The 21,756-nt window shown below is 49.8% G+C and overlaps 1 protein-coding gene across 1 annotated transcript in view; it reads left to right on the top strand.

The window, feature by feature from the left end:
- Positions 1–10,588: 10,588 nt before the first annotated feature.
- Positions 10,589–21,756, top strand: part of LOC135403211 (fibrillin-2-like) — a 71,603-nt gene continuing 60,435 nt past the window's right edge. The window contains exon 1 of the mRNA XM_064636948.1: positions 10,589–10,755. Coding sequence (XP_064493018.1) covers positions 10,589–10,755 — 167 coding nt within the window. The remainder of the gene's footprint in view (positions 10,756–21,756) is intronic.

Raw genomic sequence — 21,756 nt, 5'->3', positions numbered from 1 at the left:
GTCTGGAGCCGACCTGCTCCTGTCTGGATGCCCCTGATTGGAACCCAAAGTCTTGGGATGGGCACAGACTCTCATCCAAGTGAATCCACGTTGGATGTAGAGCCAAGAATTCCCCCCCTGGGGAACCTGGCACAGGTTGCCCAGAGAAGCTGTGGCTGCCCCATCCCTGGAATTGTCCAAGGCTCCAACCTGGAGCAATCTGGGATAGTGGGAGGTGACCCTGCCCGTGGCAGGGGGGGGTGGAACGAGGTGATCCTTCAGGTCCCTTCCAACCCAACCCATCCTGGGATTCTGTTTTGGGTGTCAGCCATGGGGTGATCCCTTGGGATGATTTTGGGGGTTTTTTTGGGGGGGGGCTGTGTGGTGAATTTTGAGGGCACCTGGACGATGTGCAGGAGTGGGAACATGCAGGAGGTGAAAGCCACTGCTCTTCCCTGCTGCTCAGGAGATGGGATAATTTCCATCCTTTTTCAGGGCTGGCACTGACCTCCCCCTTGTGCTGCTCCCATCCACTGCCCACAGTGATTAAGGAGGGAGATAATTAAGGAGGGAGATCATCAGAGCATCATTTAACCCTTCCCCTCCCAGGCTCCACTGCTCTGGCATTAACTGTGGGCAGCAGTGCCACAAGCACACCTGATCCAGCTTTTCCAAACCTCAGGGATCACCTATTCCCTGGCTCATCCTTTCTCTTCCCTGGCTGCACGTTTGGAGAGTTCTTGTCATGAATCCTCCCTTTTTGGGTGTCCACAAAGGGCTTTTTTTTTTTTTAGTGCATGTTTTAGGCAAACAAACGTTCCTTTGGCTCAGCCAGAGGTGAGGCAGGAGAATGGTCTGGGCTGATATTTGGGATGTCAGAGAAGGGGATCAGCCAGCCTGAACCCCAGCCTGGTTTGGGGTTCAAAACCTGCCCCTTGGGTGTGAAACTGGGCAGCAAGTGAAGGAGTTAATGCTTGGAACAATTTCCCTGAGGAAACCTTGGCCTGAGTTTGTTCCTGACTGTCTTTAGATGGCTCATGTGGTGCTGATGGAGCCCAGTTTTGATCTTGAGCCCTTCATGAAAATTTGATGAGAAGTTCCTGGAAATTCCCTGCATCTGGTTTGGACTCCAGGGCGGAGGCACCAAGGATGGCATCGTGTCCCTCCCTCAGGGGAATCACAGAACCAGGGAATTGTTTAGGTTGGAAAAGCCCTCCCAGGTCACTGAGTCCAACCATTAACCCAGGATCCACATCCACATGGATCCATCCAGGACAGAGCACCTTTGGCTCCCCACCCAGGAGGAATGGAGACCTTGGCACAGGATCCCTCTCCATCCCACATCCACGTGGATCCAGCAGCTCCCACTGCCTGGGGGGCAGGAACCAAGGAGGTGGAATGGGCAGGTGGATGTGTCTGCTCCTGATATCCCAGTGATTGCTCCTGGTCTTTGGGTCACAGATCTTCACCCCAGTGTGTCCCCAGCAAATAAGGGCACAGGGAGAGGTGGTTGTCCCTCAGCAGACCTGGAGAAGGGTGGGAATTGTGTGTCTTGGGCTCTGTCTTCATCTCACAGATCTCACTGACAGCAACAGCAGCAAAAGGATTTTGGCTCCAGAGTCAGGACGGGGCTCTGGACACATCCTGCACCTCCTGGAGGAGGGAGGGAGGGTCTCAGGTGGTCCTGGCCCCAAGAAACAACCACCTGAGCAACCTGGAGCAGGGGGAGGGTCCCTGGAACAGGGGGATCTTTAAGGTCCCTCCCAACCCATTCCAAGATTCTCTGGGTCCTCCAGGAGGAGTGGAGACCTTGGCAAGGGAGCCCTCCCCATCCCATTATCAGGTCCTGGGGGTCCAGCTCAGCATCCCCTGGTTTCTCAGCCTTCATTCCTGACTTTCAAAGGCAGAGGGAGCAGCTGTGGATCTGCCAGGACACAGCCTGGCAGGGAGCTGGGAGCAGCAGTGGGAATCCCACATTCCCTGACCTCAGTTCTCAGCAGGAATCTCAACACCAGAGCCCAATCTTGCTTTTATTTTCCCTTTCCCCCCCCTTTTTTTTTCCGTTTTTTCCCCTTTTTTTTCTCCTTTTTTTTCTTTTTCCCCCCTTTTTCCCCTCCTTTTTTTTTCTTTCCCCCCCCTTTTTTCTCCTTTTTTTTTCCTTTTTCCCCCTTTTCTTTTCCCCCTTTTTTCCCCTTTTTTCACCCCTTTTTTTCCCCTCAGTGACATCACAGCCCAGAACTGTCGTTGCCCTGACAGCAGTTGTGTCATCCCTGCGAGAGGCAACTCGTGTGTTAAAATTAGTCAAAATTAGTGCCCCTAATTTTAGCAAAGGCCCTTCTTAGCTGACACTCAATAAAGCCAGAAATGGAAAAAATTCAAGCTGCTTTCAGGCAGCTTTGCTGGGTGTTCCTGACAGTCCCTGGGGGGACTGGAGGCAGCATCTCCCACACTTTTGTCCGGGAATAGAGGGAAGGAATTGGCAGGATCAGAACTCACCCCCCCCAAATTCCCAGATCAAAGAATCCCAGACTGGTTTGGGTTGGAAGGGACCTTTAAGCTCATCCCATTCCACCCCCTGCCATGGGCAGAGACACCTCCCACTAGCCCAGGGTGCTCCAAGCTGGCCTTGGACACTTCCCAGCTTCTTTGGGAATTCCATCCCAGCCCCTCCCAACCCTCCCAGGGATCAATTCCTTCCCAATATCCCACCTAAATTCCAGTTTGAAGCCATTCCCTGTGTCCTGTCCCTCCATCCCTTGTCCCAAGCCCCTCTCCAGCTCTCCTGCTCCCAGGGAACAAGGGACAGGAGGAGAGGAAACCACCTCAGGTTGCACCAGGAGAGGTTCAGGTTGGATATTATGGAATATTCCTTCATGGAAAGGGTGGTCAGGCACCTTCCCAGGGCAGTGGTGGAATCACCATCCCTGGAATTGCCCAAAAAACACCCCTGGATGTGGCACTTGGGGGCACAACTTAGTGGCAGAGATTTGGGGGTTTGCTCTGCCCTGGAAAGCTCTGGAACATCAGCTGAAAATTCCATGTTCAGGGAGTTTTCCATGTGCTGGAGGGATTAAAATGCTTCCTAACCCTCCAAAGTGGAATGCAGGGAAAATAAAATAATAAAAGGGTGGATTTCCCCCTCACCTGCCAGTGGTTTGTAGGGCTGGGGTGGAGAGAGGAGGGTAAAAGCACCCAGGAAATGTGAATTAATTGTGGTCTGGGATCACTTCCGTGCTAATTAACGAGGAATGGGGTGAGCAGGATGGTGGCAGAGGGGAGACAGGGGATAAAATCTGTTCTACACACAAAGAACAGCCCAAATAAAACACTGCCCAAAAGCCCAGAGCTGTGGCTGATTCAGCACCTGGAGAAGAAAGAAGGAAACTCTCCATTTATGGCTTTATATCTATTTGTTATTTATTGATTGATTGATTTACTATCAGGTTTTGATCCTTGGGGGGGAGGTCCCTTCCCTCTCCAGAGGTTTTATAATTCTCTAATATTTGGACACTTGAAATTTTGAGGGTTTTTTTGGGATTTTTTTGGGTGTTTTTTGGGTGGTTTTTTTGGGTGGGTTTTGGGTGTTTTTTGAGTGTTTTTATTGGATTTTTTTGGGTGTTTTTTGGATGGTTTTTACTATTAGGTTTTGATCCTTTTGGGGGGAGGTCCCTTCCCCCTCCAGAGGTTTTATAATTCTCTAATATTTGGACACTTGAAAGTTCAAGGGGGGGGATTTGGGGTGGGTGTTTTTGGGGTGTTTTTTGAGTGGGTTTTGGGTGGGTTTTGAGTGGTTTTTGGGTTTTTTGGGGTGTTTTTTGAGTGTGTTTTGGGTGTTTTTTACCATTAGGTTTTGATCCTTGGGGGTGGGTGTCCCTTCCCTCTCCAGAGGTTTTATAATTCTCTAATATTTGGACACTTGAAATTTCGAGGGTTTTTTTTGGGTTTTTTTTTGGGTGGTTTTTTGGTGTTTCTTGAGTATTTTTATTGGAGTTTTTGGGGTGTTTTTTGGGTGTTTTTTACTATTAGGTTTTGATCCTTGGGGGGGAGAGGTCCCTTCCCTGTTCAGAGGTTTTATAATTCTCTAATATTTGGACACTTGAAAGTTCAGAGGGGGGGGGATTTGGGGTGGGTTTTTTGTGTGGTTTTTGCTTGTTTTTTGAGTGTGTTTTGGGTGGGTTTTGGGTGTTTTTTGAGTGTGTTTTGGGTGTTTTTTACCACTAGGTTTTGATCCTTGGGGGGGAGGTCCCTTCACTGTCCAGAGGTTTTATAATTCTCTAATATTTGGACACTTGAAAGTTTGGGGGGGTTTTTTAGATTTTTTTGGGGGTGTTTTGTAGTTGTTTTTTTTTTGGGTGGTTTTTTGGTGTTTTTTTGAGTGTTTTTATTGGATTTTTTTGGGTGTTTTTTGGATGGTTTTTACTATTAGGTTTTGATCCTTTGGGGGGAGAGGTCCCTTCCCTGTTCAGAGGTTTTATAATTCTCTAATATTTGGACACTTGAAAGTTCAGAGGGGGGGGGATTTGGGGTGGTTTTTTGGGGTGTTTTTTGCTTGTTTTTTGAGTGTGTTTTGGGTGGGTTTTGGGTGTTTTTTGAGTGTGTTTTGGGTGTTTTTTACCACTAGGTTTTGATCCTTGGGGGGGAGGTCCCTTCCCTCTCCAGAGGTTTTATAATTCTCTAATATTTGGACACTTGAAATTTCGAGGGGTTTTTTTGGATTTTTTTTGGGTGTGTTTTTTTTTTTTGTGGTTTTTTGGTGTTTTTTGAGTGTTTTTATTGGATTTTTTTGGGTGTTTTTTGGATGGTTTTTACTATTAAGTTTTGATCCTTGGAGGGGTGGGTGTCCCTTCCCTCTCCAGAGGTTTTATCATTCTCTGACATTTGGACACCTGAAAAGTTTGGGTTGGGGGTTTTTTGGACTATTTGTGGTCAAAAGCCACAAACAGATTTCTGGGAGCTCCTGCAGACACAACAAAACCCTCGTGTGTGTTTTTTAGGACACCTTTAACACCATAAACAATGTGATGATCCCAACACAAAGAAGTTTAAACTAAGCTTGGACTGGAGAGTTAATCTTTTCCCCCCACAGCTTTGACCTCGGGAGTGGAAAAATGTAAATTTTTCGGTGGCTATTTTTGCCCCAGGAATTCTGGAATTCCCAAGGCAGGTTTAGTTAAACCCAGGAACGGGGTCTGTATCTCCTTGGGGTGTTGACAGAGCCGCATTCCACGCAAGGCTCTCCCATTCCCGGGAAAAGCAGCTCCGCCTTTGCCCAGCTCGCTCTTAATTAGGCGGGGTTTAATTAGGCCGAGCATCCTCCTGCCTCCTCTAAAACCGGCGGGGGGTTGATTAGGAAGAGCCGGGAGAACAAAGGAAGTGGTCAAAGACACCGGGAGAAGGGATGAGTTTCCCTGGAATTCCTGCCCCTCTGGGAATTGGGGATTTGAGGATGTGAAGCCTCAAAAAAGGGGGAAAAAAAGGGCCTGAGCTCCAGGAAAACTCCTCTCAATCCACCCTTTGGGGCAGGAGCTCCTCTGAACCTCCGGGACCTGGAAAAGCAGCTGGATTTGGGGCTTTTCCAGGGAGAATTCCGGCACCTTCCGGGAAAGGCTGTGGGTGTGCAGGGAGCAGAGAGAAGGGCCATGTGCATTTTATTATGTATATTATTGAAAGAAAAGCCGTGGCTCCGAAAGCGAGAAGCAGAGGGAAGTATTTTTGGTTGGTTTTTTTTTTTTGTTTTAGGTTTTTTTTTTTTGTTTTAGGGGTTTTTTTTGTTGGTTTTTTTGGGGGTTTTTTTTGGTTTTTTTTTGGTTTTAGGGTTTTTTAGGTTTTTTTTCGTTTTAGGTTTTTTTTGTTTTGGGGTTTTTTTTAATTTAGGGGGTTTTTTGGCTTTGAGTTTTTTTTGGTTTTAGGGCTTTTTTTTGATTTTAGGGTTTTTTTTTTGTTTTTTTGCCTTTTTTCGGTTTTAGGGGTTTTTTTTCGGTTTTAGGTTTTTTTTTTGGCTTTAGGTTTTTTTTTTGGTTTTGGGTTTTTTTGGTTTTAGGTGGTTTTTTTTGTTTTAGTTTTTTTTGGTTTTAGGGTTTTTTTTTGTTTTAGGGTTTTTTTTTTGTTTTAGGGTTTTTTTTTTGTTTTAGGGGTTTTTTTTTGTTTTAGGGTTTCTTTTGTTTTAGGGTTTTTTTTTTTGTTTTAGGGGTTTTTTTTTGTTTTAGGGGTTTTTTTTGTTTTAGGGTTTTTTTTTGTTTTAGAGGTTTTTTTTTGTTTTAGGAGTTTTTTTTTAGTTTTAGGGTTTTTTTTTTTTGTTTTAGGGGTTTTTTTGGTTTTAGGGTTTTTTTTTGTTTCAGGTTTTTTTTGTTTTAGGAGTTTTTTTTTGTTTTTAGGTTTTGCAGGTTTTTTTGGAGAGGAAAAGAGTGGAATTAAACTCCCAACTGACAAAACTCCTCCCTCAGAAGAAAGGCTTCACATCACCACTGTGCTTTTATTTCTTATTTTATTTTTTAAAAATACATTTATTTGGCCAAAACTCTTTTTAACCTCCAAGATTTTCCTCCTCTGGAGCCGAGGTAACTTTTGACCCTGAAGATGTCACTTATCCAAGTACCCACTTTCCTTAATTTTACCTGAGTTACACCCAAATCCAAGAAAACCATCAGCAAGAAAAGTGCTTTTTACTTGATTTTTATCCATTTATTTATTTATTTGCTGTGACACCCCCTCGCTTTCCAACCCCCTAAAATTAGGGGGCTAAATCCCAAATTAAAACCGAATCATCCAACCCCCTGAAATTAGGGGGCTAAATCCCAAATTAAAACTGAATTATCCAACCCCCTGAAATTAGGGGGCTAAATCCCAAATTAAAACCGAATCATCCAACCCCCTGAAATTAGGGGGCTAAATCCCAAATTAAAACCGAATCATCCAACCCCCTGAAATTAGGGGGCTAAATCCCAAATTAAAACCGAATCATCCAACCCCTTGAAATTAGGGGGCTAAATCCCAAATTAAAACCGAATTATCCAACCCCTTGAAATTAGGGGGCTAAATCCCAAATTAAAACCGAATTATCCAACCCCTTGAAATTAAGGGGCTAAATCCCAAATTAAAACCCAATTATCCAACCCTCTAAAATTAGGGGGCTAAATCCCAAATTAAAACCGAATTATCCAACCCCCTGAAATTAGGGGGCTAAATCCCAAATTAAAACCGAATTATCCAACCCTCTAAAATTAAGGGGCTAAATCCCAAATTAAAACTGAATTATCCACCCCCCTGAAATTAGGGGGCTAAATCCCAAATTAAAACCGAATTACCCAACCCCCTGAAATTAGGGGGCTAAATCCCAAATTAAAACCGAATCATCCAACCCCCTAAAATTAGGGGGCTAAATCCCAAATTAAAACCGAATTACCCAACCCCCTCTAAAATTAGGGGGCTAAATCCCAAATTAAAACCGAATTATCCAACCCCCTGAAATTAGGGGGCTAAATCCCAAATTAAAACCGAATTATCTCCCCCCAACTCTTTTAATGTGAACCCACCACCACTAATTCCTTCTCGCTGCTCCCACCCTTAAAATTTGGGACGAGCTGGACAGGGAAAAACCTTCCCTAATGAATTTCCCCGGGAGTGGGGAGGTGATAATCACGTCTGCACTCAGGCTTTGCTAAACCCAACCTCTTTTTTTTTCTCTCTCTCTCTCTCTCTCCCCCAGCCCCTCCTTGAAGTTAAAAACTTTTGGCTCAAGAATGTGGTTGGGTTGTTCCTTCCCCGCTACTCCCACTCCTCCTGCACCCCTTTCCCCGGCTCAGGGCCCTCCCCCTCGGCCAATTTGGATGAGGCTGCACCTTTTCTTCTCGTCCCCTTCCAGGGTGAGGGTTTTTTAGTTCCCTTCTTTTCTGCCCCTCAGATCTCCCCACTTTAAACAAAGGAGCTCTGGGCACATCACCACTTCCAGGACGTAAAAAAGGTATTTAAAAAAACCCACTTTCAGACTTAAAAAAAAAAAAAAAAAGCCCGAGCTGCCAGAGCCGGTTTCTTTTCTCTTTCTCTTTTTTTTTTTTTTCTCTGTTTCATTGGGGTTTTGCACAGTGTTTTTTAGTTTGTTGGTTTTTTATTTTTAATCGGTTTAATTTGCACACTCCAAGCCTTTTGCCTCGGGAAACGTTTCCTGCTCCCTTCCCAACACCCGGGTTAAAAATCTGATTTAGTGGTTGATTCTCGGGGTGTTTCTTACAAGTGGGGGCTCGCTGGGGTTTCTCAGCGCTGAAAAAAACTCCGGAGCCTTTTTTTTTTTTTTTTGTTCTTCTTCTTTTTGTCGCTGTCGTTGTTATTTAAATTTTTAACTCTCTCGCCGGGTGTAAACGACTTTTCCGGGCTCTCTCAGTGAGACTTGTGCGAGCGCTCTCAGGGTTCGGGGATCGATCGTTTCTTCAGGATTCTCAGTTCTCCGGGAGAGGAAATGGAAAAGCAGCAGCTGGACTTTTTTTCTTCGCTTGAAATTTCTGCGGGGGCAAAACTTTATATTTATGCTTTTTACCACTTTTTTTTTTTTTTTTTGTGTTGTTTTGTCTTTTTTTTTTTTTTTTCCCTCTTCCCGCATCTGTCCCGCACCTCTGGGAGAGGGAACACTCTCCCTTTTGTCTCGCCGGGATAACCCGAGCCCGGCCAGGCGAAGTCAGGGCTCTGCAGGAAGGGCAGTTTCTTTGTCTCCCAGCCCTGCCTTTCCCCCCCCTTCCCACTCTCCCTTCTCATTCACTGAAATATTAGAGCCTGCAAAAAAAAAGAAAAAAAAATCCCTGCCCTCTCGAGCTGACACATTCCCAGCTGGGAAAAAAAGCAGGGGAGGGAAATGAGGTTTTAATTATTTTCGAATAATTTTTTTTTTGTTTTAAAGCCCTATTTTTTTTTTTCAATTTTTTTTTTTTTTTTAATGGTTCAGACACATTTTCTGTCTTGTCTGGGCTGATTTTTTTTCCTTTTTTTTTTTCTTTTTGCCTGCTTTGAGGCCGGGCTGGAACGGGAAAGCTGCTGTGGGAAAGCAGGGGGGACAGTCAGGGGGGAACTCGGGGGCCCTTTTCCCTCCCCTAAGCTGCTCCCGGGGCCTCTCCAGCTCCAAATTGTTTCCACTCCGGGCTGGAGAAGGGAGATCCAGCAGCATTTGCCTCCCTGAAAGACCAGATTTTATTTTGGGAGGGGGTCTCGAGGTGAGAGATGGATCCTGACCCTGCTGCTGGCCCGGAGGAAAAAGGGTGGGCTCCCCAGCCCCAATTCCACAGGGGGAAATTTGGGAATGAGGGGGTGATGGGGATGAGGGGGAGGAGGAGGGGGTGCAGAGTGTGGAGTGTGACCCACTTTCCAGAGCTTTTTCCTTGGGTTTTCTCGTTGCCCCCCCCTCCCTTCTCCCCACACCCCAGGTCACAGTGGCCACCCCAGGGAGTCCCTGAATGTCCCCGTGGCTCCGGGGGGGGGTCAGTGCTGTGCCAGGGTCCTCACCCCTTCCCAGGGCTGTTCTCCTTCCCCCAGAGCCCCCCAGCCCCAGGATGGCTCTCAGGACTGAGCCCACCCTGGGCTCCTTCTCCCCAGCTCTGCCCACGGGCCCCCCCGTGCCGTGTCCCTGTTTTCCCCGGGAAGGGTTTTGCTCGTGGCAAAAAAAAGCCTCTGGGGGTGAAGACCTGCCCTGGTGTGGTTTGGGGCCAGCCTCTGGGTCTGGAGCTGTGTCCATCTCCCAGGCTCTGGAGCTGGGCAAGCTGTGCTCATCCCAAGCTTTTTCCACGGCCCACGAGGGGTGAGGGGTCTCCTTCCTGCCTCCCTTGGCCCACTCCCCTTCTCCACAGAGGCTTTGGACCTGTGTCATCCTCCTCCTCGTGCCTCTCAGCTGCCTGGCCCAGCTCAGGAGCTCTTCTCCATCCCTCCAGCATGTCCACCCTCTCCTCTGGCCCTTCCCTCTCCATGGAATCCAGGCTTAGCTTCCTGGATTCAAGCATCTTCATTCCTTGGTCCCAGCTCATGGTTTTCCACCAGGATCCTTTTTCCTGCTGGTGTGCACCGGTGTCCATGTCCCTCTGATGGTTTCCCAGCAGACCATTCCCCTCAGGCAGCCAGAATGATCCAGGAGGTTGTTTTCCAGCAGCTGGAAGTGGATTTCCACTCCATGGCCTGTCCAGAGTGCAGTGGAGTCAAACAGAGCTGGGAAGATGGTCCATAAATAGGACCTGCTCTTTCCTGAAGTTCTCCTCCTGCTTGGTGGGCTTGTTTCCTCCACCAGGAGGGCAGGAAAATAGATGGGAGACCCTTGGACATCTTCTCTTGGTCTCCAGCTCTTGGGAAAGAAGGATTTGGCACCGCAGTGGTTGGGAGGCAAAGCGGGTGGGACTGTGCGACCCCATGGTGTTAAGTGGGGTGATGGAAGAGTGGGGTGATATAAAGGTGTTAGAAAGCCCTTGAGAACACTCTCCTCTCTCTTTTTCTCTCCCATCTTTCCCCTCCTAGACCGGGAAGGGCACGGACGGCACCTCGGCGCTCGGGGGGACCCGCCGCCGAAAATCCGCAGCGGGGAGGCCCTCGCGGCTGGAAGAAGCTTTCGGGGGACTCGAGGGGCTCTGGGCCGTCACCCACCATGGGGGTTTTGTGGCTGGCCAGGCTGGTGCTGGGATGTACGGCGGTGGCGTGCGTGGGGCACGCCCGGGCGCAGTACGAGGGGGACCTGCAGACGGACAGATTCGCCGGCTACGAGGAGAGGCCGCCCAGCAGGGTGAGGAGGAGAGGCCAGGACTCCTTACGAGGGTGAGTTTGGATGTTCTCCGGGTGTTTTCGCGCGCGGCGGGGGTCGGGGTGTGAGCTCAGCACGCGCGGCTGGGCCGGAGGGATTGTTTTTCCCTTGGCTTCCACCATGGAGGACGTCCCAGGAAGGTCCTGTGGGAGCAGAGCTGGGCATTGAACTCTGTTTGGGGGTCACAGCACCTCGAGGTTCATCTGCAGTGGTTGTGAAGAGCCACCCACACCCACCTGTTTGGTGGGAGGGATCCCCTTGTTTGTCTTCCCTGGGAGGGGTGGGGAGCTCCCTGGCACGGGCTGCCCCATCCCTGGAAGTGTCCAAGGCCAGGTTGGAGAAGAAAAGGTTCCAAGGAGACCATAGACCCCCCTTCCAGGGCCTGAAGGGGCTCCAGGAGAGCTGGAGAGGGATTTGGGACAAGGGATGGAGGGACAGCACACAGGGAACGGCTTCAAAGTGAAAGAGGGGGAATTTAGGTGGGATATTGGGAAGGAATTCCTGGCTGAGAGGGTGGGGAGGGGCTGGGATGGATTTCCCAGAGAAGCTGTGGCTGCCCCATCCCTGGGAGAGTCCAAGGCCAGGTTGGAGCACCCTGGGCTAGTGGAAGGTGTCCCTGCCCATGGCAGGGGGTGGCACTGGATGATCTTTAAGGTCCTTCCCCCCCAAACCCCTCAGCGATGGCCGGGGCCGCGTTTTCCACATCGCCGGCAGGGATGTTGTCACCTCGGGATTTGACCCTGGAGTTGCCTTTGGCTCTGCTGCCGGTGGCTGTGTCTGTGCTGGGAGGTCACTGCCCCTGAGAGCTGCTTTGCCAGGAGTGTTTCTGAGGGGAAGGTGCCCCTCAGCCCCTCCTTGTGCCTCGTGGGCTCATCTGTGGGACGAATCAGCTCGAGAACCCGTTTTCCACCTGAGGAGGGAGACAGGGCTCGGCCAGAGGCTCCCTGTGCCGGAGCTGGGCTGTGTTTCCTGCTCTCAAGATGGTTCCTGGCCCCGGTGTGGACTCTGGGTTATTTTAAGTCTGTCTGGCTGCAGTTCTTGGAAAGCTTTCCTGTGTCAGTGGGCAGGGCCGGAGCGGAACGTGATCCACGCGCGGGGCCCCGGCCGTGCCAGAGGCCTCGGCTCTCGCCGGGAATGTGGCTTGAATGGCCTGGAGAGCTGAGCTTTGAGCCCAGACAGGCTCAAATGTGCCGTGTTTTGGGCTGGAGCCGGAGCTCAGGGCCCTGGCCCCGCCGCAGGGAATCTGCTCCCGGGATTCCGGCGCGCGTGGCCTCCCCTTCCCGCGGAAAGGCGGACGATCGCCCTCCTGGGATTTGGGGTTCTCCAAACCAGCTCCCCCCCAGCAGCCCTTTGCTCACTCCCGGGGTAGGGACACCCTTTTTCTCCCCCGTTGCTTTTGCTGCTCCTCATCCCTCAGAGAAATCATCCCAAAAAATCTTTATGGCTGTGGGTGTTGGGCCTGATTGTCTCCAGAGATCCCTTCAACCCCAACCCTCCCACGGTTCTGTGACTAAAAGGAGGGAAGGCTGTTGTTTGGAAAGGATGGTTTTACCAGATCCAGGGGCTCTGATTCACCCTGGGCTGTGTGTGGCTGATTCCTGAGCTCCCAGTGGAGGTGGGAAGGACTGGAAGGAGCTGCTGTGGGCTCGGATAACGTTTTCTCAAGCAGCCCTGTGAAGAAAAAGGAAGGGCAGAGCAAGGAAAGAAATGTTTCCATTGCTCACAGCACCCAAAACAAAAGGTCACTGGTGCCCAGTGGTCTTCTGGCACTCGGTGACTTCAGTGGCCAGACCCTGGTTCCAAAAATTATTTCCAGCTTAAACCCTTTTTTTGATTTCTGGTCGAGTCTGAAGAGTCCAAATCCCGAGGGCGCTTTTAAAAAAACATGAAGGGGCAGATTCCCAAGGCAGAAATGACTTCTGCAAAAAAAAACCCTTCTGCACTTTGAAGCATCAGGCAGGGACCAAAGTAAAAATGACTCCAAGGGGGTTGGTTGGGCAAGTTCTCAGTGGCCACACAGCCCTGTCTGGCTCCCAGTCCCCTGCAGGGAGCTGAGGACCACACTCCTCCCTCCTCCTCCTCCCCTCCTGCTTCCCTCACGCCCCGTGGAGCAACTGCTGGAGGAAAAGAGAGAAAAAAACCAAGTGCAAGGTCTGTGTAAGGAAGTCTGGGCAGCTCTAATTTAAGCCAACTGAAGATTCATTGTTTTCTTGCCCCTCGGGAGAGCAGGACTCGTTCCGAGGGAGGGATTCGTGGTGGGCAGCACAGGGGGGAGCTGGCAAAGCTTGGAGTGGCTGGAGCTCCTGCCCCAGGCACTTCCCATGCTCCCTGATGGTTTGGTGTCCAAATCTCAGGATTTCCAGCCCCTCAGAGATCCCTCTCTTTAAAAAATCCCCATTTTCCAAGGCGGGGGGACACCACTTGTGACGAGAAATCTGCATTTTAAATAATGTTCTGCTGGGCTTAGGAAGCACCTACAGGTGTCACCAGGTGGGTCTGGCAGCCAGTGAGAGCCATCTCCTGCAGAGCCAAAAATCCCAGTGATTTTTCCTGTGGAATCCCCAAAACTGGGCTGATCCCTTGTCCTTGTGCTCTGGCTCAAAACAACTTATTGTGGTGGGTCAACATCAACACTGGACTTGGTGATCTTAGAGGTCGTTTCCAACCTTCTCTGGAATCCTCCCTGACCTGGGTTTTGCTGCTTTAAGGTGTCAGGATGGGGCATTTCCCAGGAAAAGAGTTGAGTGAACCCAAGTGGCCCCGGGAGATCTTTTCTCTTTCGGTGGCAAGTTGATTTCTGTGAAGTCTTCCATCCATTAATACTCATGGAAACACCCCAAATTTCATATCAACCAGCTCATGGTAAAGAAACTGCTCTCCAGGAGAGCTCCAAGACAAGCTCTTGTTGATGTTTGGGCACCACGAGGGCAGTTGTAGATGAATTGTTGATAAAAGAGGCTTCAGCAGCTCAGGCCAAGAGGTTGTGTGTGTTTTTTCTGGAAAATCTATTTATTTGGGAGCTCAGTTCCCATCCCAGCCCCCTCCAATAAGGGGGAAAGCACGAAACAAATGCAAAGCATGGCCTAAACACAAAACAAACAAGCCTCTTATCCACCAATGCTTTTACAAATAACAATTAATAAAAGCAATAAATCAGGGCCAAAGCCACGATTTTAATCTGTCCTTGGGCTCATTAAAGGGGAGACAATTCGAAATCACCGGTCTCCTGAAAGGAACAGCCCTGACAAATCCATTTATGAGGGCAGGATTTGAATGGGATTATTAGTTTAATGAAGTATTGAACGGCTTCCAAGAGCAGGAATGTGTTTAACAAAGGGGGAAAGCAAAGATGATTAGTCTGCAGCCAGCTGAGCTCTTGTGCTGGCACCACGATTTCCTGTGAGTTCCTGGCTGCCTCTTTTTTTCAGGGGGAGAATAAAGGCTCAGCTATGGCCTGACTTTAAACACAACTAATTATGTCAAGCCCATTAATTATGAAATGGCCACTGCAATTGAGAAGATGGATGGAGAGGGGATGTTTTGGGGAGGTGTTTGTTGTGCCTCTTCCCTGGCTCTGGCTGATGGGAAGGGATTGAGGTGTCTGAATTCCCTGTGGGGAAAAGGGGGGGAGAGGAGGAGTTCCCAAACTGCAACTTTGGGACGCTCTCCTGATTTTCCAGCTTGTCCCTGGGGAATGGGAAGGGGAGGAACTGCAGAACAGGAGCTGAGGGATGGGAGTGAACCCTCCATCCCCTCCCTGAGCAGTGGAGAGGGAGTTCTGCTGGGATTTCTGGGCACCAAGTTAAACAGGAGCTGGTTTTGGGGTGATGTTTAACATCAAGGATGTACCTGAGAAAGGCACCTGAGGTGTCCACAGGTGATTTCCAGCAGCGTTTGCCACCAAGTCCACCCCTGACATTGCAGTTCCACCAGAATCTTAGCCCAGGAATCCCAAGGAGGGTTTTTTTGGATCCATGGAATTGTAGTTCCCTTCACTCTCAGTGAAGGTTTACCAGAAATGTGAGCTTTTAAAAACTGCAGAACAGGAGCTGAGGGATGGGGGTGAACCCTCCATCCCCTCCCTGAGCAGTGGAGAGGGAAAGCTGGGATTTCTGGGCACCAAGTTAAACAGGAGCTGGCTTTGGGGTGGTGTTTGACATCGAGGATGTACCTGAGAAAGGCACCTGAGGTGTCCACAGGTGATTTCCAGCAGTGTTTGCCACCAAGTCCACCCCTGACATTGCAGTTCCACCAGAAACTTAGTCCAGGAATCCCAACGAGGGTTTTTGTTTTGGACCAGCAGGAATTGTAGTTCCCTTCACTCTCAATGAAGGTTTACCAGGAATGTGAGCTTTTAAAAAGAGCCCCAAACACCCCCAGCCCTGCCAAAAGTTCCCCAGTCCAGGCCCTGGTTCTGCCAAGCCCAAGCTCAGTGTTGGAGTTGGAGGAATCGGCCCCGAGGGGGGATCAGCAAATCCCTTCTGTGCCTTTACCACTCCTGGGAATCACAGGGTCCATGGAATACCCCCCAGGGATCATCAGTCCAACGCCTGGCCCTGCCCAGGACACCCCAACAACCCCCCCTGTCCCTCAGAGCCCCTCGTGAGGGAGTTGTTGGAGCTTCGGGATCTGATTTCCTCAATCCCTCGGAGCCTTTTAAACACAAAAATTCACCTTTATCTCCTAAAAAAACCCTCACATCTTGACCTACAAGCTGTAGAAAAACCTGCTTGAAAATCAACAACACTGTTTGGAGCAGGAACAACTCCCTGCCAGGAGGATGGAGCCGGGTGGGATCAGGGAAAACAAGGAGGCAGGAGCAGAGGAAACGGCCTCGAGCTGTGCCAGGGGAGGTTTATATTGGACATGAGGGATTCTTTTTTTCCCACAGAAAGGGCTGTGAAGCCCTGGCACAGGGTGCCCAGGGCAGTCACCACCCCTGGAAGTGTCCAGGGATGTGTGGATGTGGCAGCTGGGGAGGTGGATTGGTGGTGAAGGTGGTGGTGGTTGGGTTGAGGACCTCAAAGGTCTTTTCCAGCCTCAATGATTCTGTTGATTCTCTGACCTAAGAGGCAGCAGAAGCTGGAATGTCCCAATTCTTCACTTAATTTAGGCAGCCAGATTAATTCTTCACTCCATTTAGGCAGACTCCCTTTAATTACTGGTGCAAAAGAGCCTTTAACTCCACTCCAGCAATTTAAATACTTTAAAAAAAAGTATTTAATTGGCAAAATACACAAAATTTCCTCCACTAAAGGTGCCACTGGAGTTTCTGTCGCTGTGATCCATGCCCTGAGCACATTCCATGCCCTCCACACACATAAAGTTTATCCTTAGAGCCAGAGATGAAATCCTACAAACAACAGCAGGAACCAAACTCAGGAGGCCGCTGGAAATTCCTGACTTGAGGCTTTTCTTCCTAAATTTTCCTCCTGTGCCTTGATTTATGTCGTGAAATGGTTGATCTTGGACTTCTGGCCCGGGCAGGAAACATCAAGGAGAGCATTGGCACGGGAAGGGATTATCTGGCAGAGGAGTGAAGGGGTTATATGGGTTTGTCTGGAAGTTTTGAGGGCTGTGTTTGAAGTTTTGATTTATTTCAGAGTTTAAGGGGAGGGGAAAAAAAAAAAAAAAGGTGGAGGAGTGGGTGATGCTGCTTTCCAAATGGAAGTGCTGAGCAGTTCCTGGAAATCAGTTGGATTTTTAGTCTTTTTCAAAGGAAAGTCTTCTCTCTGTGTCTCCTTGCTGGTCTAAAGGGTGTGGATTTAAAGGTGCACAAACAAGGGCAGATTTTCCCTACCACCACTCATAGAAAGATGTGTGAAGATCTGGATCAAGGGGGGGAAAAAACCCCACTATTATTGACAGAGAAAAAGGTGTATAATGAGATTTTAGGGGTCCCCTTGCTAAAAAAAAAGATAACACAGAAAATTGTGAGGATTATTGGACTTGAACTTGGCCTCAACCAAAGCAGCTGGAAACCAAACCCTGTACAGTCTTTTTAAGGCTTTTCTTCTTCGTTTCTTTTATGAAATTGAAGAATAATCATTAAAAAAAATGAATTCCATCTCTCAATGGGAAGGTTTTCCCCGAGAAACTGTGGCTTCCCCACCTCTGGAAGTGCCCCAGGTCAGCTTGGAGCAACCTGGGATAGTGGGAGGTGTCCCTGCCTGTGGAATGAGATGAGCCTTAAGTTCCCTTCCAGCCTAAACTTTTGGGGGATTCCATGTTTTTTTTTTTGGGTGCTGAGTTCTGAACACTTTTGTCCTTTCACTGCCACCCTGCAAAATGTCTGCTGGGAGTTCTTGGGGTGGGAGTTTTACTCGTGGCTCGGACAATCAGCACCTCTGCACCTTTAAAACTTGATTTTTAGACCCAGAAACAACTGAAATCAGCGGGATTCCCACTTATTCCCGAGAGGTATCAGGAATCAGGGATTTCCACTTATTCCTGGGTGGTATCAGGCTGCTTTTGGGAACAGGAGGGTGGGAGGAATTCGCACGTTGAAGTTGTTATCCTTGCATTGAGCAGGGGTTGCCTCGCTCAGATCTGACTTTTCCAGTGGTTTTCCTGGAATTTTTCCTTTGCAAACCAGCTCATCAAATTGCCCAAGCAATGTGTGTGCACTGACAGGTGGAGGAGAAAACACTGAGAGACCACAGCCCACAGTTTTCTCCTAAAACTGAGAATTCCCCCCAAAAATCCAACTCTGGGCCTTTCTTTGAGGGACCCCTCTGGGGAGGGTGCAACATTCCAAGGATCCCAGAGTCAGCATTGTTTCAGCTCCGTTCTCACGCCACCACACAATCCCAAATCCCTCTGGGAAGGGGGGGAGAAACATGAATTGCCAAAAGCCACCCTCACATTTGGCATTAATTATTTTGTGTCCCCCCCCCCCGGCTGAGGGGCCAAGGGGTGAGAGCAGCAAAAAAAAAATCAGCCCCAAAGATCAAAACCCAAGAGGATCTTGAATTATAGGGGGGAAAAAAAATTTCCAGCTTGGATGGAGAGGTGGGATCATTGTCCTTGGAAAAACCACAGGTTTTAAGTCATTTTGTTGGGCTGGTGGCAGGAATTTCACAATAAGGGCTGAAGGGGGGTCACAAATAATCCAGGAAGAAATTTCTCTGTCCCTTCCTTAAAGTAGCTCTTCCATGGATGGCAGACAGGCCTCCTTTTGGGAATATCGGATCAGAAATCTTTGTTAGCCTGGAATTACTGAGTTTTCACTGATTGGAAAGGCAGGGATGGCTCTGAAGGGCTGTGGCTGAAATCTGGTGATGAATTGCAGGAAAACACGCCCCAAATGTGCCCCAAATGGAGGCAAATCCGCCCCAGATCACCCTCAAAATCACCCCCAGATATTCCCAAATTCCCAAATCCACGCAAATTTCACAAAAGTTCCACCCAACTCCCACGAAAAGCCACAAAAATTGCAGCAAAATGACCCAAAATTGCAGGAAAACCCACCCCAAATACGCTCAAAGTGCAGCCAAATCCACCCCAGATCACCCTCAAAATCACCCCCAGAATTCCCAAACCCACAGAATTCCATCCGATTCCCACAAAATTCCCTGAAAATCGCAGTGAAACAGCCCCAACTCGCACTAAAAATCCCCCAAACCACACCCAAATCCAGGCAAATCCACCTCAAAATCACCCCCAGAATTCCCAAGGTCCCAAATCCGATGGCTTTGACCTTTTGATGTGATGGATTTGACCTTAAACCCCTGGGAATTTGCACCCCAATATCCCCATTTTGGACCTTAAAAATGCCATTTTTTGGCCCAAAACCGGCCAGAAATGGCTCCAAAATCCCCCCAAATTCCATCAAAATCCACGAAAATCCCCAAATTCCCCTCCCCAATCCCAAAATCTCCCCAATATCCTCAGGAGAGGGAGAAATGGCTCCCCTGGACTTTGTGGCCACACTTCCCTTAATCCAGCCCAGGGTCTGATTGGGATCTTTCCGACATATTTTGAGGTCCAGGTGAGAAGTTTCTCATCTCTTGGTCATTTATAAACATGGAAAATGACTTTTTACCTGAGCAGGTATTGATAGGGCCAGGGGGAACGGTTCTGAACTAAAAAAGGAGAGATTTAGATGGGATTTTGGGAAGGAATTCCTGGCTGTGAGGGTAGAGAGGGGTTGGGATGGAATTCCCAGAGAAGCTGTGGCTGCCCCATCCCTGGAAGTGTCCAAGGCCAGGCTGGAGAAGGGAAGGCTCCAGGGAGAGCTTAAACCCCTTCCAGGGCCTAAAGGGGCTCCAGGAGAGCTGGAGAGGGATTTGGGAGAAGGGATGGAAGGACAGGACAGAGGGAATGGCTTCAAAGTGAAAGAGGGGGAATTTAGGTGGGATACTGGGAAGGAATTCCTGGCTGGGAGGGTGGGGAGGCCCTGGCACAGGTTTTCCCAGGGAAGCTGTGGCTGCCCCATCCCTGGGAGTGTCCAAGGCCAGCTTGGAGCAACCTGGGATGGTGGAAAGTGTCCCTGGCCACAGGTTAAGTTTTAAGATCCCTTCCAACCCGAAGCAGTCCACTATTTCTCATCCCGAAATCCTCCGGATCCCGGGAAAGCTGCCGCTCGCTGAGCTCCGGCCTCGCCGTCGCCCGCACGGTTGTGCTTTGGCAAGGGCAGGAGGGGGGATTTGAGGGAGTGTTTTGTTTGAAACACTTGGAGAAGGAGGAATTCGGGCTTGGTCGCTTGCCTGACTCCCATCTGGGGCCCGGGGGAAAAAAGCAAACGATCCTTTTATTAACCAAGTCTCAGTTCCCAAAAAACGGGGCCGTTGAGTTTCCGAGGGCACCCAAACTGGAACTGGGGCTCCTCCTCATCCAGGGAGGAACCTGCAAGAGGGAGGTGAAGTGGTGGCATCTCTGTCCTCACCAAGAGACCCCAGCTGGCCCAGGGAACCATCACTCAGTGCTGGTGGATTTGTCTCAGACTCCTTTTCCCGTTGAACAGGGGAAAGTGGGCAAAGAGGACGGGTATGGCCAGACTTGCTTTTCCCTCTGTCCTTCCTTGGCATCTCCACCTTGGAGAGTGGTGCCCAGGAGATTCCCCGTGCCCAGGGGACATGTTTTCACCCAGCAGGACCAAGTTTGAGGTGGTAGCAGGGAGGAAAAGGAAGGCTGACTGTGATCTGCTCAGGGAGCAGATAATCCATCCCAAACTTTTCCAGGCAGAGTTGGGGACAGCATTTGCTGGACCTCTGAGCGTGCAAGCAAAGCTAATTCCAGGCTTACACCTCAGGGAATCTCAGGGTCTCTCCAGCTGCTGAGAAGAGCAGGAAATTGTCCCAAAGCAATGAATTCTTCCCAAATTAACGTGTTGAACGAGGAGGATGCAGGAGCAGCCAGGGCAGCAAAGCCCTGAGCAGAGCAGAACATCTCTGAGAGTTCCCCCCTCCCCAACCCTGGCAATCCACCAATTTTCATTTATTCCTGCCTTCCTGTAATTTTAGGGAGTGGAAATAGCACTTTGGGAAGGCTGGTGACCACTGAGGTGCATTGATTGCCCCTGACAGGGGAGACAAACCCTGGGCTGCTGCTCCTGCTGTCTGGAAAACTCCCACCCCGTGCAGCCGGGGGTTCATTAGCTCTGGGAGGAAAAGTGCTCCTGGGAAATTGGTTATTCCCCCAATTAGTGACTGGGCAGAGCTTTCTGGGGAGGATTTGGGGGCTTCACTCCAGCTGGGAGTTGTCTCCCGTGGCAAAACCTTGGTGGGTGTGTGTGTGTGTTGGGGACAAAAAGCCGCAGGGGGCGAGCAGGAAGCTCAGGGTCACTTTTTGGTGACTTTGGGGTGATTGTGACCATTTTTTGGGCTGGAATCTGAGCCTGCAGAGACTCCTCAGCCCAGGGAGTCCCACCTTTCACAACGAGCCCAGTCCTGCTGGAGTCACACCGATAACCTGCAGGGCTGAGCCCTTTCCAGTTCCTTGCTCAGCCCATAAACGACCACTCCAGGTTGTTTTTCCAGCTTTTTCCAGCAGCCCCTCGTGCCCTGTGCCCACGGGAGGGCTGGCACCCCCAGCCTGCGGGCAGGGAACGTCTCCCAGCCCTCTCTCCTGCCTCCCAGCCCCTGTGGATTTGGGAGGAGGGCTCCTCTTGCCGTGGCCTCAGCCCTGCTCTGTTCCCGTGGTTGTTTTGTTTGTTTTTTTTTCCTTGGCATTTTCCAGCTCTCTCCGATGGAGGCACTGCCAGAGGGCAGCGTTTGGTGCCATCATTGAAATTCCTGCTGGCTCTGTCCCTGCTTATCTCCTCAATCCCATTGTTCATTTAAAGTGGGCAAAGAGGACGGGCATGGCCAGAGTTGCTTTTCTCTCTGTCCTTCCTTGGCATTTAAAAAGTTCCCTCCAGCAGCTGAGCCCTTCCAGCCTTTTCAGGGATGATCCAAGGTCCTGTTTTGCAGAAGTTGAACCAGGGCCTGGACCAGCAGTGGGTCCTTTTGCCAGAAAACACTCCTGGGAAGAACCAGCACAAATGGGACTATTTCAGCTTCTCACTGGCTGCTCCAGGGATTAAACCAGGACCTGCTTGGATTGGGGTAGAGGGCTCTTATCTCCAGGGCTCTGACACCCAAAGGAAAATTCCTGTGGGAATTGGCACCACCTCAGTGGCACAACCATGGAAAAATGCTCCTGGAATGCACCCACTCTGGGTAAAACCCCCTTGGTAGGAAGGAAGCAAAGCTGAGGGTGAGGAGGGTTCTAAAACCCTCTTGGTTTTTTTAATTTAGGACTGATTGTTCCATCCCCACCCCTGGAAGTGTCCAAGGCCAGGTTGGAGAAGGGAAGGCTCCAGGAAGACCTGAGAGCCCCTTTCAGGGCCTAAAGGGGCTCCAGGAGAGCTGGAGAGGGATTTGGGACAAGGGATGGAGGGACAGGACACGGGGAATGGCTTCAAAGTGAAAAAGGGGGAATTTAGGTGGGATATTGGGAAGGAATTCCTGGCTGGGAGGGTGGGGAGGGGCTGAGATGGAATTCCCAGAGAAGCTGTGGCTGCCCCATCCCTG

Source organism: Pseudopipra pipra, chromosome 27 (assembly GCF_036250125.1).
Source record: "Pseudopipra pipra isolate bDixPip1 chromosome 27, bDixPip1.hap1, whole genome shotgun sequence".
Lineage (NCBI taxonomy): Eukaryota > Metazoa > Chordata > Aves > Passeriformes > Pipridae > Pseudopipra > Pseudopipra pipra.
This window is presented reverse-complemented; position numbering and strand designations above follow the sequence as displayed.